The sequence below is a fragment of the Podarcis muralis genome, chromosome 10 (assembly GCF_964188315.1).
Source record: "Podarcis muralis chromosome 10, rPodMur119.hap1.1, whole genome shotgun sequence".
Classification (NCBI taxonomy): domain Eukaryota; kingdom Metazoa; phylum Chordata; class Lepidosauria; order Squamata; family Lacertidae; genus Podarcis; species Podarcis muralis.
In genome coordinates this window covers 46,088,027-46,106,487 of record NC_135664.1, presented here as the reverse complement: position 1 = coordinate 46,106,487, position 18,461 = coordinate 46,088,027, and the positions used below count along the sequence as shown (strand labels likewise).

At 40.3% G+C, this 18,461-nt stretch overlaps 1 protein-coding gene across 4 annotated transcripts in view; it reads left to right on the top strand.

Moving 5' to 3' along the window:
• The window catches only part of EP300 (EP300 lysine acetyltransferase), a 76,425-nt gene that overhangs the window by 6,618 nt on the left and 51,346 nt on the right, over nucleotides 1-18,461 (top strand). For all 4 annotated transcript variants that reach the window (XM_077934933.1, XM_077934932.1, XM_028746526.2 and 1 more), the window contains exon 2: nucleotides 10,941-11,599. In XM_077934933.1, the coding sequence (XP_077791059.1) occupies nucleotides 10,941-11,599 (659 nt within the window). The remainder of the gene's footprint in view (nucleotides 1-10,940; nucleotides 11,600-18,461) is intronic.

Genomic DNA, 18,461 nt, shown 5'->3' with positions numbered 1-18,461 from the left:
TCTGTAGTATGTGTATGATTGAAGAACAAGCTTCTACTTACTAAGTTATATTTAGTGTTAAAGCATTTGTTTTGCAAGGGGGCAGCAAAATTTACTTAGTTCTGGCACCTGAAAGACTAAAGTTGCAATAGACGTTCAGCACTACATCAGGTGCTGCTGGGCATTGTGATAAATATTTAAATGGCTCAAACCACCAGGTAAGCTTGTTAGGCAGCCCACCAGAGCTGGTCCTGCTGTAATCCTGAACACATTTGACTGTAAGACATATAATTGCACAGTAAAACCTGTTGTCCCATAGGCTTTTATATATCAGAGCCCACTTTATGAAATGCATGGTATTATCCTTAGTTGTCAGATATGTAGTAGCCCTAGAGATGTAAGAGTAGGACCAGGAGTCTTATCAAATTTCCATGCTGAGTTGAATGTATATGCAAGAAGCTTGCTGATAAGTTAACAGTTTCCTGATTAGCCCTTCATTAGGAGCTTAGCAGTCAATTTATAGTTGATGTAAAAAAGAAGTTTTTTGGGGGGGAATCTAGAAAATACCAGTAACCTCTCATTGCTCTATGATTGGGGAACTTAAAAAAAAAACTTGAGAGAGAAGCAATAGGCTTCTGCTTTGTTTTGGTGTAACTTCAGAGGAACATACTGAAAAATCATGTCATTTGCATAGGAGATGCTCGAATCTGATTTCTGTTCATAGATCCTAAATGACCAAAGGCAAAACAGAACTTTCTGAGGTTTTGCTGTTGAACATCCATATCTTTCTCCCCTTAAAGAATAATGTGCAGGACTTTGCTTGAACTCATCCCAAGAACATGAGAAGTTATGGCTCATTTGTACTAGTTTCAATTCACCAGGTAATCATAAGCAGTCTTGTACAGCCTTTGAATAAGCCCCTTATAAAAGTAGTTTCCAGGCTATTTTCTCTTAAGGCAGCAGCTACTGCAGGCAGCTAGTTAGGTTTGGTTCATAGCTTTCTCTGAGTCTCAGCCTCTTGTAAAGGGCAGTGTCTTTGGAAGGAGCTGCTATCTCCTGTTGATAAAGACTTGCATGCATGGACTGTCTGCAGACTAGTCACTTTCTTAATTTACTGGGACTTGATTTGCAAAAAAGGTATTGACTGCAGAGCTCTCTGCACAACAAAGCAGGAGTCATCTGGTATAAAGTACTAGCTCTAACTTAGTTTGGTTAGCACTGAATTGAACATATCCAGTAGATTTAACTTTTAAAGGAATAAACTCATGCTGAGAAGTGTAATGAAAATTTTTGGTTCTGACTTGGCATCTAATCACTTGGAGGCAAATCCTAGTCACCACCAGTGGCAGTAACTCACTTTCTGATAACTGGTGTTCACTTGGGGCACATTTAGTGTCTCACATGAACCTGCCCTTTTCTGAGCTTCCCTGCTTTCTGAAATGAGGTTGGTGGCGATTAGGGAAAGGGGCATGTTTTATATGTGCACTACCATGTATATGCGCATCGCAGAATCCAGAAATGACCCGGAAACGTCATAAAGATGTCATTAAAAGGGTGAGGTGGAATGGGTTGTTTGCAGGCTTTGTCAATAGGTTTCAGTTATACGCAACGTGTGCAGTGCCTCAGAATGTAACCCCCGCGTAAACAGTGGACTGCCTGTAAAGCAGTCAAAGTTGCAGGATGGTAATGAAACAGGAAAGTGACCCATAGTTATAAGTTGCATTCCATGGCCTTTTGGCGCTACTGTTCACAACTTTTCCTCTCTGGCAATTACATATAATTGGTATAATTGAGGATAGTGTTTCACAAATCTAATGAAGTAGAATCTGGTTGTTGGTTGCAACTATGACAGCACTACCATGTAGTAGTAGTAGTAATAATAATAATAATAATAATAATAATAATAATAAATTTATACCCCACCCATCTGGCTGGACGTCCTCAGCCACTCTGGGCGGCTTCCAACAAAATATTAAAATACAGTAACCCATCAAACATTAAAAGCTTCCTTAACAGGGCTCCCTTCAGATGTCTTCTAAAAGTCTGGTAGTTGTTCTCTTTGACATCTGGTGGGAGGGCGTTTCACAGGGTGGGTGCCATCACCGAGAAGGCCCTCTGCCTGGTTCCCTGTAACTTGGCTTCTCGCAGTGAGGGAACCGCCAGAAGGCCCTCGGCGTTGGACCTCAGTTTCCGGGTAGAACGATGGGGGTGGAGACACTCCTTCAGGTATACTGGACCAAGGTCATTTAGGGCTTTAAAGTTCAGCACCAACACTTTGAATTGTGCTCGGAAACATACTGAGAGCCAATGTAGGTCTTTCAAGATTGGTGTTATGCGGTCTCGGTGGCCGCTCCCAGTCACCAGTCTAGCTGCCGCATTCTGGATTAGTTGTAGTTTCCGGGTCACCTTCAGAGGTAGCCCTACATAGAGCGCATTGCAGTAGTCCAAGCGAGAGATAACCAGAGCACGCAACACTCTGGCGAGACAGCCTATGGGCAGATAGGGTCTCAGCCTGCGTACCAGATGGAGCTGGTAAACAACTGTCCTGGACACAGAATTGACCTGCTCCTCCATGGACAGCTGTGAGTCCAAAATGACTCCCAGGCTGTGCACCTGGTCCTTCAGGGGCACAGTTACCCCATTCAGGACCAGGGAGTCCTCCACACCTGCCTGCCTCCTGTCCCCCCAAAACAGTACTTCTGTCTTGTCAGGATTCAACCTCAATCTGTTAGCTGCCATCCATCCTCCAACCACCTCCAGACAAATACATGATTACAAAAGAAAGAATTATTGCATCCCCAAATGCTTGTGTGGGCTAGATGTAGATTCTGGGTCTAAAAAGATGGACGACTACTAGTCAACATATGCTGCAATAGATTTTGTTTCGGTTATTTAGGAACTTTCTGCTATCTTACTTTTACTTTTCTGAAAACCAGCAGTCCTAAAGATTAACTTTTGTCTGTTAAAAAATAGGCTGAATATAAACAGCCTGAAAGGAAACTTTGCTCCACATTTTGAATTGCTTCTGCGGTTTAACCAGTTTGCCCCATACCATATTTTCTATCAAAAAGGTGACATTTCTTGAAAGAGATGTGTTGGATGGATTCAGAGGTGGGAAATATTTCCTGAGAGCACTTCAACTTCTTGTTTGTCTAGCTTCTGTGATTTTTCTTTCATATGATTGTGTCCAAAATAGACCTTGGAAGTACTGTGAAACTGCTAAATACTGTATTTGAAAAGAAATGCTGGATTTTAACCCTTCTGCTTTGCTTGGAAACAGTTAGCGACTACAGAAATCTAAACTGAATATATTTTACTTTGTCATGCAACATAGCACAGGAATGGCTAGAATTTTGAAATGAGACTCTTTTTGTTGTTTAAGTTCATTTTATTGAAATATAGAATGCTGGAAACAATAGCAAAACTGCAAAAAGTTTATTTTCATGTGATCCTGTGTGGTGTGTTGTATTGCATTGTAACTAATCAGACTTCATTCTGAAAATTAAGCTCCATTGACAACCATTGGACTTCCAAGTAAATATAATTAGGATTGGATTATTCTATCCTCAGTTGTGTAAGCAACAACTAAATATTCTGCCCAAATAACAAATCTGAATGATGTGCCAAATATATTTGCAATTTGTCCATTCCCTTATTCCAAGTTCAACCTGCACTCAGATACCTGAGGTGAATATTTCCTGGGAAATACAGCCGTACCTTGGTTTTTGAACAACTTAGTTCTTGAACGTTTTGGCTCCTGAATGCAAACTGTTCTGTTTGTGAACTCTTTTTGGAAGCCAAATGTTCGACGCGGCTTCCGATTGGCTGCAGGAGCTTCCTGCAGCCAATCAGAAGCCTCGCTTTGGTTTTCGAATGTTTTGGAAGTTGAACGGACTTCTGGAACAGAACTTTTTTAATTGGCATTAAAACAGTCTGATTTATTCAGTGGTGGCTATCTGGTCTTTTATACATTTTATGTGTTTGGGTTATCAGTGTATTTGGATGACTTTAAAAAATAAAATAATACAAATCATATATACTTATGCCAATAAAGGCCAAGAACAACAAATAACAGCTAAATTTAGTGTTTAAAGTTAGTTGTTTAAGTTTTAGCTGATACTGAACTGAAGCCGGATGGAAATAGGGCTGTAGCTTGTTTCCAGTATGATGGTTTTTAGTATCGGGAAGCTCATGCTTTCCACCATTTCATGAATGAAAGAAACATCCTAACCAATATGAGAGTGATTTCTTCAAGTGTGTGTGAAGAGCCAAAGAAAGCTATTCATGTACATCAAGTATGGGGAACTGGATCCAGATGAATCTTTATCTCCTCTGCCCCTGTGGGTCAAGTTTGCTAGATGGGTGGGATCACCCATCCTTCAGTCACCTGACATCATTGTCAGGTGACTTGCTTTTGCTATAGTTTGAAATTGAATCTAATGGATGTGGGTGCAGTGCTTTGTGTCAGTGATCAGCTAATCATCTGATGGCTTTGATCACTGGTGCTTGCAAAGTGCTCTGCATGGGGGTTTGCAGGCACTGCTGATAGGCACTGCCTGCACCCCCCTTCCACCACAGCTTGACCTTTACCTGTTCCAAACTTGAGTTCATAGACAGCAACTGTGGCTTGACTGAAATGGTCTTGCTAGGCTGGGAGGCTTAACTTTGCCTTGGGTCAGTGGTTCCTCACCACAAGTACATTAAAGTAAAGAATGTTGACAACATCATTCATTGTGATTTAAAATTGCATTAATATTTTTGTGAAGAAGCAACACACCTCAGCAGGTTCTGATTATTTGAACCTCCATTAAAAAACAACAACAAAACCCCCAAACCCTCGCTGTTCTTGCCTAGAACTAACATGTCCCTAAAAGAGGAAACCATAGCATTGGGATCTAATCGTTTTCAAAATAACTGTTGGCATATAATGGCAACCCTGTAAACTGCTGTCCTTAGTGTAGTTCAGTACTCATCTGGCCTGACAGAAACACACATTCTCCATTCTATTAGAGTGCATGTTTGATATGATCAGTTTAAGGTTAGTTCAACCTAAAAAATCCCACAGTTTTAAAATCAGTTGTAAGAGGGGGGAAAACCAAATCAGGTGAACCAAACATTCATATTGCAGTTTCAGAACACCTGGCAAGTAAATGATAGGTTAAGAATATCATAGGACTCCTGGTTAATTGAATACTAATGAAAGTGTTAAATCTCTAGAAAAAGGTATAACTGTTCCTTATTTTCTAATCCACATTTTATGGATTTTTTTGTTTTTGTTTCTATAGTTCTAAACATGCTGAAAATGTACACTTTCCACTCAGAATGCTATGAGAAGGGCAGCCTCTGTCTATTGTAGTAAGAGGTTTTAAAAAGCCCTCATTGCATTGTGTTTTATAATAGAAGTTCGTATTGGCCTTTCTCTTTCTTCACTTCCAAAATAAATCAATTGTACTTTAGAGTGAGACATACCTTAGAATGCTGCCTTTAAAAAGTTGCATGGCATTGTTGGGTTGCTTGCCTTGCAGTTTCTTTGGGTGTGGCAGATATCATTTGTGTTTTTCTTTATTTCTTCCTTGTTTGCTGAAGGATAGCTTAATCCATGAGCTCCATAGTGAGATGTTGCTGCATGTGTGTATGCTGACTCCAAGGACTAGAACCCTTCCGATGTTGTTGAACTACAACTTCCATCAGCCAAGCAAGCATGGCCAATGGCCCAGGATAATGAGAGCTGTAGTTTGGCAACATTTGGAGGGCCCAACATCTGAATGCCACTGGCATTTGCATACTGCTCATAGGGGTTAGCACTTCGTATGGAAAACTCCATCAAGCACGGTCATGTCAAAGCAGGCCACTATGTGGCAAATACGAGCCGTTTGCATTCCTCACAGGTGTTCCTGCTGTCTATGAACTGCCCTCTCAAGAAGGACTTGCACATGGGAGCAGGGAATGTAGATGAGAATGCTAAGCTAGCTTGGGCCTGGTTTGCAGATAATGCTAAGCCAAATTAACATAGTAAACAATACCATAATCACAGGTGTCCCCACAGATGATCGGGCAAACATTGGCTTGTTTCCCCCCTGCCTCCTTGCCTGCTTTGTGCTCTACCTGATAGCCTGAGAAAAAATGTCTACTGGCATTGCCCAGCTGTGACACCATGCTTCCTTCCATTAGCTGGCTGGAGTGGAAATATTACTCCATTAAAATCCTTGGCAGTGTAGTTGATTAACCTTTTCCTTCCACTGCTTTGCTTTATTCCCTACTAACCAGTCACCTATAGTGTTGCTCTGTCACATAATTCCGTTGCTCCTACCTTGGTTAGGACAAATCCTGCCCTCCTTCCTCAAGGAATGAAATGTATCTGAGTGAAAAGACAAAGTTTAACATTTTTGCAAATACTCTTGGACTGGAGTTAGAGAAGAGGGACTAGTTTTCTTTCACAGGCAAGATTCCATGAACTGGACACTTGTCCTCTGGAAGGAAGAATAGGACTTTGTATGTGTGTTGGTGGGTTTTGGTCCAAAGGGAAATCATTGAGTTGCTGCTGCTGGCATTACTTCACCTATCTCATCCTTTCCAATGTAGCCTGAAGTGTCCCTCCTCCCTTTTTCCTGTTTAAAATTGGGGCTTTTTGATATGCTTAGAATGTATCCAAGCTGTAATCCCCACTAAACTTACTGGACTTTACTTCTGAGTAGACATGTATAGTAATTTAGATAGGAAACCATAGAAGCAGAGAAGAAAGAAAATTAACTGGGGGAGGGGAAGAGTATCCATAAAATGGCTGCTCGTGGACAGAATCTTAAGATAAATTTATCTATTATTTATTAAATTTGTATACTGCCCTACACAGGTCTCAGGGCGGTTCACAGGATAAAAACAGAATATAACACCACAAAATGCATAATCAAAACAAAACAACCCAAGGGTAGTTTTCTATGGTAGTTTTCTTTTAAAATAATTTTAAAAGCCCCACACTCACTCGTGCAGGCATGACTTTAGAATGTTAGTAACAGGCTTTTAAGCTTTGTAAACAGTAGACAATGAGTGAAGTGCGGAAAGCTGTCGTAATGAGAAATAAACACTGTTTAAATTTTTATCTCCACTCCACAACTCTTCTGTGAAGTCATGGTGGGTCAGAGCAGACAAATTTATGTTAAGGAATGCAATTTTATTAATAGTTGCCATAACACAAGTTGCTTTAAGAAATCTGGAGGTGGAAGAATTGTTTGGGGGGAAAGGACCATGTTACCAGGGAGATCTAGCAGTGACTTCATTTATACTCTTACTACTGTCTCTGTACCCATGTGGAACAAACAACCACACTTAAACCATAGTCAAAAAATTGTCCTGGTTCACATCTCTAAACTAGAGATGCAGAACTGGATGTGGCTGGCAGGTTGGCTCCTCAATTCTCCCACTTCTCATGTGCCAGCTTTGAAAGGTAAGTGGGACCAGTTACAGCAAACCCTTTTGAAGTCCCATTTGCTGGCAAAGTTTGCATTCATACTGCATCTACACATGGACATTTCTCCTCTGGAGACATCAGGTGTGGTTTGAATCCAAGTAGTTCTGCAGATCTCTTGGGGCTGTCAGTGAGCCCCATTTGCAAGGAACAGTTGAAGCCACATACTTTCCTTATACTGGACATAGCATATAATTTCAGTTGTGGGGCAGATAGACATGGTTAGGAGGAAATGGCGTAGAATCTGGACACACTGGGCCTAATCGGCTCATGGGCCAGAGATTTCTCATCCTTGCTCTAAAACATAGTTAATGTCAGGTGGCCAACCATGGCTTATTTTATTTGAGGAACTGGGTCAAGTTCACACATAATACTAAACCATGAACTAATATGTGTGAACCAGGTCATTCTCTTACAGAAATATGGAATATCTTTTATAGTACATACTTTATTGAAATATCAAATTGCTGAAGAGTACAGTATGTTGAACATTTGAATTTCATTTTGTATGAAGGTGCTCCAAAGGTGGAGCAGGTTCTTACAGGCGCATTTTTAGTGGGTGTCTAGGGCTACTTTCTAGCTTGAGTTGGGTGAAACAGGTTTTGAAACTGAAAGTCCATAGTCAATAAAAAGATGCTGTAATTGCTTAGTTGTAGGCACTATCATTCATTTCCTTTGTTGTGTGTCCAAAATGGTTTTGCATAAATAGATGCACGAAGCCTAACATTTGGCAGTTGAGGCTTGTAGCATTTAAAACCTACTCCCCCCCCAAAAAAAACCCCACTGATGTTTAAAAGGCTTTTGATCTTTCGATTAAAAAAAAAAATCCAAGTATTTTTTCATGATTGAAGGTATGTATGTGTGTGGGCACACACACACACCCTTCATCATGAAAAAATACTTGGATTTTATTTTTTTTAATCGAAAGATACATGTGTACTTACAGGTGGTGACCATTTTAGGTAAAGGTAAAGGGACTCCTGACAATTAAGTCCAGTCGCGAACGATTCTGGGGTTGTGGCGCTCATCTCGCTTTACAGGCCAAGGGAGCCGGCGTTTGTCCGCAGACAGTTTTTCCCGGTCATGTGGCCAGCATGACTAAGCCGCTTCTGGCGAAACCAGAGTAGCGCACGGAAATGCCGTTTACCTTCCCGCCGGAGCGGTACCTATTTATCTACTTGTACTGCATGCTTTCGAATTGCTATGCTGGCAGGAGCTGGGACCGCACAACGGGTGCTCACCCCGTCACGGGGATTCGAACCGCCAACCTTTCAATTGGTAAGCCCAAGTGGCACAGTGGTTTAACCCACAGCGCCACCCGCGTCCTGGTGACCATTTTAGGCATGTCCAAATGACATGTGATCACCAACACGTGGGTCCTTTGGTACCCAGAAGAAGGCAGAACAGAAGCAGTGTGTGCTTATATGTGCTCTGCTGACATGTATGGGGGGGCCAGGAACAGAACCAAGGTTTCCTGCCTGTATTTCTGTGCTTAAAGCTGTTTTAGGTTTAAGTAGATTGAGCTGATGCAGACTCAATATACTTGTGTGAATGATAGCGTGTTTAAGACCTTTAGTCTAGGCAATTCAGTTGCTGAACGAAAACCAAGAAGGAAGTATTCTTTATAGTGGCACATGAAGAAAACTGGTGTTGCACAGTAAGTTCCTGGTTCATTTCACTTTGGCTGTGAGCTTGCTAGGTGTCTTCATTATCTACTGTTTTCTTGCCCCCATCTTCAGTATGGTGTAACTACAGACCTACTTTGCAAGGCTATTTGTAAGATTTACCAAATTCATATCTGGAGTGCTTTGAACTCTTGGCATATGGCATGGGTGTGAAACCTCTAGCTTGTGTACATTATTAGACCTAGCGTTTGACTTGCAAGGCTGGCTGCCATAGCTAGCTGCCTGACACCTGAAGTACTGTGTGATGTCATGGATAGGGTAGGCAAGGACGTGGCTCCAAATGAGCTATTGGAAGCTTAAAGTGGGTTTCCAATTGTTTATTTGCAAGCGGGACATGCTGACAGTGTTGATCAGGTGATGTGCCCCACTGGGCTTAGCCAAGAAGGCACAGTGCTTTACAAGTGCCAACAATCAACTGATCATTGGTGCTTGAGAAATGTTGTGCCTTGCCTGCAGTGGCTTGATTTCAAACTTCATGGGCAAAAAGGAAAAGGAGCCATGTGATGTCAGATGATTGATAGATGGTCAGCACTGCCCATCTGTCAAAGCAAACCTGCTGAGGGGTTGCAGAATAGGGGAGGTAGGAACCTGGCCTTCCAGCCAGATCCAGTTCTTTCACCACAACCAATAGTTTACAAACACTATGTGACATTATTTTTACAATGAAAGCTTTTAACATGAGTTAGAATCTTGCAGGAGTAAAAGAAATTAAGCCTTGAATATATACATATGAAGGAATGTGGTATAGTTGATATTTTATTTGATTTGCACAGGAGAGCCCTTTGTTTAAGCCATTGCTAAGCATTGTTCACCTTAGGTCAGTTACTATTGCTCAGCCTGACATATTCTGTAGGGTTGTGGAGGAAAAATGTGAATTTTTAAAAATGATTTTTAATTTCAAGTAACTAAACAAGGAATGCAGAGCTTAGTAGTTATGCAGAAACGAAAGAAAAATAGAGGCTGATGGTTGTAGTTTTAGATGTCCCAAGAAAGGCGATCAAATGAAAGTGTTTTTTCATAAGGTTCCATGAGTCGATTGTCTTAACAAAGTCAATAAAATGATAACTTGTCATATAGAAGGTGTGAGTTTTCCTCCCCCACCCCCCAGTCAATATTCCTTTTGTGAAATGGTTAATCTGACCAGAAGCACAATACCTGTGAAATCCAGGCTTCAAAAAGATTGGCATTTAAAGTTTTCCAAGTTTTTTGCAGTCACTAATCTAGCTGCACTTAATAAATGGAGAATCAGGTTTTTATTGGTTATGTTTTTAATCAGAGGAGAAAAATTATTGTAGGGCTGTAGCTATTGTCCCATCATTTGGTTGTTTGAAAAACTTTTTCCCGAAAGGGAATAATTTTGGGGCAAAACCACATGTGTGTACTAGAGACAGATAAATTGCATTCCTGCTAGCAAAGGTCGGATGTGTTATGATTAATTCTCTATAATCTGGCTGGGCACATCTACTAGTGATGTGCTATCTTTAAAGCATTTTCTCAAGTTCTAATTGAGATTGATCCAAATGGCAGTTTATTACAAATGTGTTCCCAGAATTGTTCCTCTGTTCTCCAAAATCTTTCCCCCATTTTAGTCTTAATGAAGTGAGAAGAAGGGTAGCCAATTGTGTGAGGCTTTTATGTAGTTGGAAAAATGTGAAATACTTTTTGGAAAAAAAACCTGTTTATGCTTCTAGGCTTGCTGCATAGTTAATTAGATAAGAAAAGTGATATTGTGCCAGCATTGAAAAGAGCTAACTTTTATATGAAATTTATTCTCAGTGTTCTAAACAATTTCTTTTGTTTTTTCCTTTCCCTAGATTTTGGATCCCTGTTTGATCTGGAACATGACTTACCAGATGAACTGATCAGCTCCACAGAATTGGGACTTACCAATGGTGGTGACATTAATCAGCTGCAGACTAGTCTTGGTATGGCACAAGATGCTGCTTCAAAACACAAACAGTTGTCTGAACTGTTACGTGCTGGTAGCTCACCAAACCTTAATATGGGAGTTGGTGGGCCAGGTCAGGGCATGGCCAGCCAGCCCCAGCAGAACAATCCAGGAATGGGAATCTTAAACAGTATGGTCAAAAGCCCCATGGCACAGGCAGCATTGACATCTCCAAATTTGGGGATGGGTGCAAGTGGGCCAAATCAAGGTCCGTCTACTCAACCCACTGCAGGAATGATGCCAGCAGTGAACAATCCGGTAAATCAGCCTGGAATGGGAATGAATGCAGGAATAAATGCTGGCATGAATCCTGGTATGTTGGCTTCAGGAAATGGACAAGGCATGATGCAAGGGCAAGTTTTGAATGGTTCGATTGGAGCAGGAAGAGGACGTTCCAACATGTCATACTCAAACCCAGGAATGGGTAATGCTGGTAACTTGTTGGCTGAGACATTGCAGCAAGGTTCTCAGCAGATGGGAGGACAGACAGGCTTGAGGGGTCCACAGCCTGGAGCAATGGGCAAGGTAAGACAAAGTTTTTCTTGTGATCACAAATAAAGTTTTTGAAGTATAATATTTCAAAATACCTAAGCATTTCCAGAAAACAGGCTTGTTCACTGCAATTATGAACGATACCTGGGAATATTTAAGCATATTAATACATGATAAGGAGGCATGTAGCATTATATGAAAAGTTGTATTTCTAAAAAAAACCTCATAGTCTTTGTGTCCAGTTACAGTATTGTCATTCAAAATGATGTATTGAGGTTATAGCTTTCAATAGTACCTATGATTGGTGTATTAGTTCTTCCATTGAATTTTCCCCCTAGTATTAAAACTACTGGGAAGGCTAATACAGTGGTGCCCCGCAAGACGAATGCCTCGCAAGACGAAAAACTCGCTAGACGAAAGGGTTTTCCATTTTTTGAGTCGTTATGCAAGACGAATTTCCCTATGGGCTTGCTTCGCAAGACAAAACGTCTTGCGAGTTTGTTTCCTTTTTCTTAAAGCCGCTAAGCCGTTAATAGCCGCTAAGCTGCTGCTAATAATAATAATAATAATAATAATAATAATAATAATAATAATAATAATATCTTTATTGTCATTGCCCCCTCTCGGGGACAACGAAATTACTTGGCTGCTCCATCCACCCAGGTAGGGCACTCCACACAAACAACTATAAAAACACTAATTAAAACAATACAGTATAATACAGCAAGGAAGATTAGATGACTTTCAAAGTCCAGGCTTCCCATTCAGGGCCGAGATTGCTCTGGAGAATAAGCTGTTCTTAAGACGGCTCGTTCTTGTCTTCATCGTCCTGTATCTCCGTCCCGATGGCAGGAGCTCGAAGAGACAGTGACCAGTGCTTCGCAAGGCGAAAAAACCGCAAGACGAAGAGACTCGCGGAACAGATTAATTTCGTCTTGCAAGGCACCACTGTATTGCTATTCTTCAGTGAAACATTGCTATAATTGTGGGTGGGGTGGGAATATACGTGCATGCAATATTTTCCTTGATTTGTTAAGTAGTGGGTAGGTTTATCACAACTGTTACCCATGATTGATAACTTCAACCTCCAGGTGCAGCATTTCTGAGTACAGATGCTGGTGCCAAACAATGAAGGAGAGTTTGCATGGTGGTTGTAGATATTTTGTAGTCATTTTTACAAATTAGATGGTAGATCTGTAGGTTTGCTCCAGCAGGACTTCTCATATCTCAGTACTTGGAAAAAACAGTACTGTGAGTGTAATAAGGCACCAAGAACAGTATCTTCACTAATCAGAATGAATAACCTAGTGCTTTGTAAGTGGTGGAGCAGAAAAATGCTGTACATTTCATTACTAATCATGTAGCTTTGGTGTAACCTCTGCATGTAGTTGTTTACTACTTCAGGGGAAAGGATAGGAAACAGCTTTTCTCTTACTTATTTTAGTACAGTGTTTAGATTAAGCATCTAAAATGAGTCCTCAATAGGTACTTGCCTAGCAGATGCTTGTCCTGTGGGAAATATGTAGCAAACTGCCAGGTTGCTCTCATTGAGTGGTAGCCAGTGAGAGTTAACACATGATTGTACAGAGCAGCAAATAGAGGACTTGGGTGCTTTATGTAAAATGGGTGAGGAACTATATCTAGCTGGTGGGCTGTACCCTAGTTTCTCCTGCCGATGGTGGGCCATTTTGACAGGTAGGTGAGCCTCTGCCCACCTGGAAATTACTCTATGTCACTGTGATGGCAGTTGACACATTTTTACTTGGTACTGCTACAAAGGAAATTCTAGTTCATTCAAGCCTGACTTGGAAGTTACCATCAAGCTGCTGATACAGGCCAACTTCATGCTCTACTTTGAGCAGGGATTTAGTGCATTATGGAGTACTGTATGGGGAACTCCATGGTTCAGCTGATCCCAGCAGGGCTGCTGTCACTGCCAAAACCAGCTGATCAGCAGTGATAGCAAGTCTCCCTTGCCATTGAACAATTGGGAGTATACTTTAAGGCTCCCAGTAGATCATGACTGCCATTGCACAATCTGCTCCATACCTGATATCACATGACATCAGTTGTGGGGTAGGTGGGTGTGGTTTTGGGAAAGCAGCCTCACAAGCCAAATTGGGAACAGTGCTAGGTCTAAGTAGGCCCACAAACCAGAGGGTCCTCATGCCTGGTGATAGATGTAGTCAGAAACATATGAAGGGCACACGTTGGTGAGGATTTCTTTAGTAGAATAGATCTATGCAGTCTTTGCATATAATACCCTTTAAGCTGTCTTTTGAAAACTCATTTGCTCTAATGACTAAACATAATAATGTGTTCAGTCTCCATAGTGTGGCCCTCACTGGCAGGTTTACTACTTAGATGCAGACTGGGTTTGCAAGTTGCTTGGCTGATGAGCTTGCTTGATCAGTCAACCTGCTTGCCTTCCAGTTCCATCTTTGTGAGCTGTTTAGCTTGTCAAAGAGTGACGCTTGTAAAGGAGATATAGCAAATTCTGATCTTTGGTTCCTAAGGTCTGCAGAATCTCAGTTGATAGTTCAGACATAAGTCTTGTAAGCAGACTTTAAAGGCAATAACTAGCTCTAAAGTAACAAAGTAGAACAAAGATTTTAAAGTTTGGATGTATATAGGTGCAGTGACAAGATAAGAATAACATTTTATTTTTAGAAAGCTTGTTTTGTTTTTTTATGGGGAGAATGGACTTCACACTGTCAGTAGCGAGGAAATGGAAGTGTGTGACCAAAAAATTAGTACAGTATGGTGTTCTTTGTTTTTGTTTAACTCAGGCAGTGGGAAGGCGTGAGAGGCTGGGCTTTAGCAATGAAATGTAACTACTATTGTAGGTGCAGTTGGCTACACACATATTCAAGTGACAAAATATGAATTTCAAATTATCAAAAGTAGTGCCAGATTTTATAGTGAGATGAAATCTGGAATTTCAGAAAAATATGTAGCATCACTGCTTAGCATAACTTGAAACAACACTGTCTTATAATATAAAATAAATTTGCCATTGTAAATGTAACACCCCCCTACAAAAATACTTAATGATCCATGTTTTATCAACATGTTTGATTTCTTGTATATTTGGCTGGTCAGTTGAACAGTGTCCTAACCCTGAAAGAGAATGCAAGTGTTTGATTCAGTCTGAGAACTTACTGGAATCTAAAATGAAGAGTAGAGGAATCCTGGCCCCAGATGCAGGGAATTAATCAACATTTTTTGTAGTTGAATTCTTGAAGCAAAAACATTTTTTGCTTGACATGAGAGAGCTTGTTGCCGTTTTTGTGACAGGACTGCTACATTACTGTACTTCTATCGCTATTTCTGTGCTTGAGATGGCAGCTTTTTTAAAATAACGTGAATGAGTTGGACACACCCACTGCAGAATGCTTCACTGCCAGTGACTACTGTAGGTACATGTTCACATTTGGAAGTTGGGGAAGTAGAATCACTTCAATTTTGTCTACTAGTGAATGTTTTGGTTTACATGGGAAATGATTTTAGCAAGGTATATGTGAATGAGGTGGACAGTGATGCTTGGAAAAGGGAAGTCTTGCTGTCATTGCTGATTTCGGTGGCATTTTGATAGAAGTTGTGGAAGCACTATCTCAGAAACAGGGTTAACATGTGGAGTAAAGAACAAATATGACAGTGACAAGGCCCTACAATTTGCTGGCCGTGCCCTCTCCCTAGCAAGCATCTTTCACCCGACCTCCTCAGCTGGGCAGGGAGCATGCATGCTTGGGAGCTGCAGCTCAAAGGAAGTGGCATCCAACAACCTTCTCGGCTTCACTGATGTGGTCCAAAGGAAAGGAAAGTTTGGTTGCAGGAGTTGCTGGAAGGAGGTATACAGGGCACCATCCAACCGACTTAGGGACTCCATTTTGGATTGTGTAGGGTTTACTCCTTAGCCTTTTCTTCACCTGAACATGTCCCACAAAGTAGCGGGTATGGATTTTTTCTCAGGGTTTACTGGTCAGTTCACCTCCTGTTATATGACTCAGGCTGGGAACAGGTTGTGTTCTATCTCTAAGAGCTACTGAAGTAAAGATACATTGTGCCACCTTCTGATCTCCACTATAATGATAACTCCCATTTAATATTACTACTTTGGGGAAGGGTTGCTATTTATGTATTGCCCTTAAAAATAACGTGTATTCTGTGGCTTCCAAGATAAAAACTGTAACACCTCTTTCAACATGGATTTCCTGGAAAAATTTCCGAGAGTGATCTAGTTTGCCATATTTTCTTGTATTTAATAAACAAAACTAAAATATTTGAAACTATCAAGCTTGCTTAATATTTGCATTTGGCATCTTTTAATTTTTGCTAATGAACTTATAAAACAGAAAAATTTTCATGGAAAAATAAAGCTCTGAAAAGTTTTCTGCTCCACATTACTGCTCCACATTGTTGAGAACTCTTGTGCTTTGCATGGACATGAAACACATGAATAGTGGCTCTGGAGTGATGCAGTTTCCTTTTCTCAATCTGTGGGGCTTGTATGTTTTGGTTCCCAAAGCACCTAGAATTCTAAGTTGCAAACATTTTTATTTATTACCTGATTATATCAGGCCCTCAAGGTCTGAGCCAGCAGAAAATCTTACTGGCTCTTTCTTGATGGCAGTTGTTTAACCTAACCCTGGTTTGGGATAGGTTTTGAATCTGAGAGCAAAATTGGTATGTTTACCTAAAGATGCTTACAGCCAATAAAAAATCAATATAGATTAACAACAAAATTGCAAAGCAACAACACTGTCTTTCAAATGGATGCAAATATGTATTTGATCAACACAGTTATAGTGGCAGTTTAGAATTTGATTTCATATGGTTGTATCCAATAGTAGCCTTGCTGTATTGAAAAGTGTTTCTGTTCTCAAGATAGGGAACATACCTTTCACTGATCCCACTACCTTCTGCAGACCTTAGTACCATATTTCATAGAAGGGCTGGTCAAATAACTAGATTTAAACTGGCTAAACTTAAAGGTGCAAATATAATCCTCTCTAATTTATTGATCACCTTCTTAAAAACCATCTCAAGGTGTTGTATAATTAAAACAAGTTATAACACAAAAATAGCAGATTCATTTAAAACAAAAATGAAATCAAGCAAAGTAGACAGTTATGATATAGACCAGTTAATGCTGCTGGTAAAACCTGTTGGTACAAACATGTCACTTATTTCAGGAAAGTACAGATAGAGAGGGTGCCTGTTGTATCTTGACAGGAATTCTATTCCACAGAGTGGGGACAGCCACACACTGCTCTGAGTTACTGCAGAGTGGGCTTCTGAGATCTTTGGAACTTGCAGGAGAAACTTAACTGCAGGCATTTTCAGATAGCCAAATAGCAGTTAGAAAGACAGTGACCCTGCTACCAGATCTAGCTTTGTGATTTTAAGCCCACAAAATGCAGTGCTGCAACCTTTCATCAGCTGAAGAAGCTTCATAAGTCTATAATGAGAATTTCAGTTCCTAAAGATTAGTTGGCTTATGTAAACAGATTTTTCGAAAACTATTTCTTTATTACCAAAAGTTATTCAGAAAAACTGCAGGTGTCAGGCATAATTTGGGGGCATAGCTTTTTTCTTCAGAAAGGCAAATATTCTTCTAGGATGGTGCCGCCTGTAACATAGGCACAAATAATCTGAAAACTGAATGTCTTTCCCTTAAACAGTTTCATTCTATGCAAACGTTTACAGAGCTAAATTTGAATGCACTTTTACTCAAAATGCATTTTTTAGTATTGTGCGTTCTTACTCAAGCAAATCCATTGAACAAAGTAGGACTACTGATAAATGTACATATCATTGCAGGCTTAGTCTGTTGGCTATACCTCACAAGACTGATAAACTGTACTAAGATTTCTTTAATAGTCTGACAACTTTAATAATATAATAATACTTAACATGTGAAGATTCAGTTTAATGAGCAATTGGAGTATACTGTCTTCAAATCCTGAAATTTACTTGAGTGGTAATTGGAGAAGCAAAGAAGATTGTTTAACATGAATTGTAGATATGGTTTTGCTCTGCTTCTGTCAGTTTTAGCAGAAAGGACACTCTTTTTGGCTTGGACACCCCCATTTGTAATGTATGTTCTTAAGCTAGCTGAAGAGCCTATTAGAGGGAAATCTGAAATGGAGGCTGAGACTCAAGAGTGTATTCAACTGGTTTGGCTGTTGGCAGAGAGCCCAAGTTTCACTTTTTGAGGTGGAGTTGGTACAAGCTGACAACAAGCATGCTTGATCTGTGTTGCTCTCCAACCAGCTGTTGTTGATACCCCACAACCGAGTCTAGAAAAGTAAACTGGGAACAGGAGTTTTTTGAGGGGTCTAAAAATGAAAAGTGTGAAAGTATTTTGTAGCCTACGTATAGCTGAGCTTCATCTTCAAATGAAATACTAGGCTTCTTTTGTATGGCGAAGCAAAATGGCATGGCTGTTGTGCATATCAGGACGAGCATTTTCTTCTACTTTCATGGGGTTATAATATATAGGCGCTTTATCTGCAGGAAACATTCTTGTCAACTAACACTTTGTTGTACAAAGGTATGATACTTGTGCTTTTATAAAAGCCCTTATCCTGAATTCTAAATACAGTAGGTGGAAAGCAGTGGTGTGAATTTCCATTTTCTAAAATGGATCTAATTTCCCCCAATGCCCAGTTTAAATCAGCTTTACAAATCTGATTATGATAATTGTTGGACTTAGTCTATACTATATATAGCTGTCTCAAAGCTCTATACCATATAGCACTGTGTACTATAGATAGGGTATAAATGTTAGTAAATCATATTCAAAGCTTTACTAAAAATTTTTTTATTACTTGCAACTATTTTAAGACAATTTAGTGTTATGCACTTTGCTTAAATTTAATTGGGGGGGGGG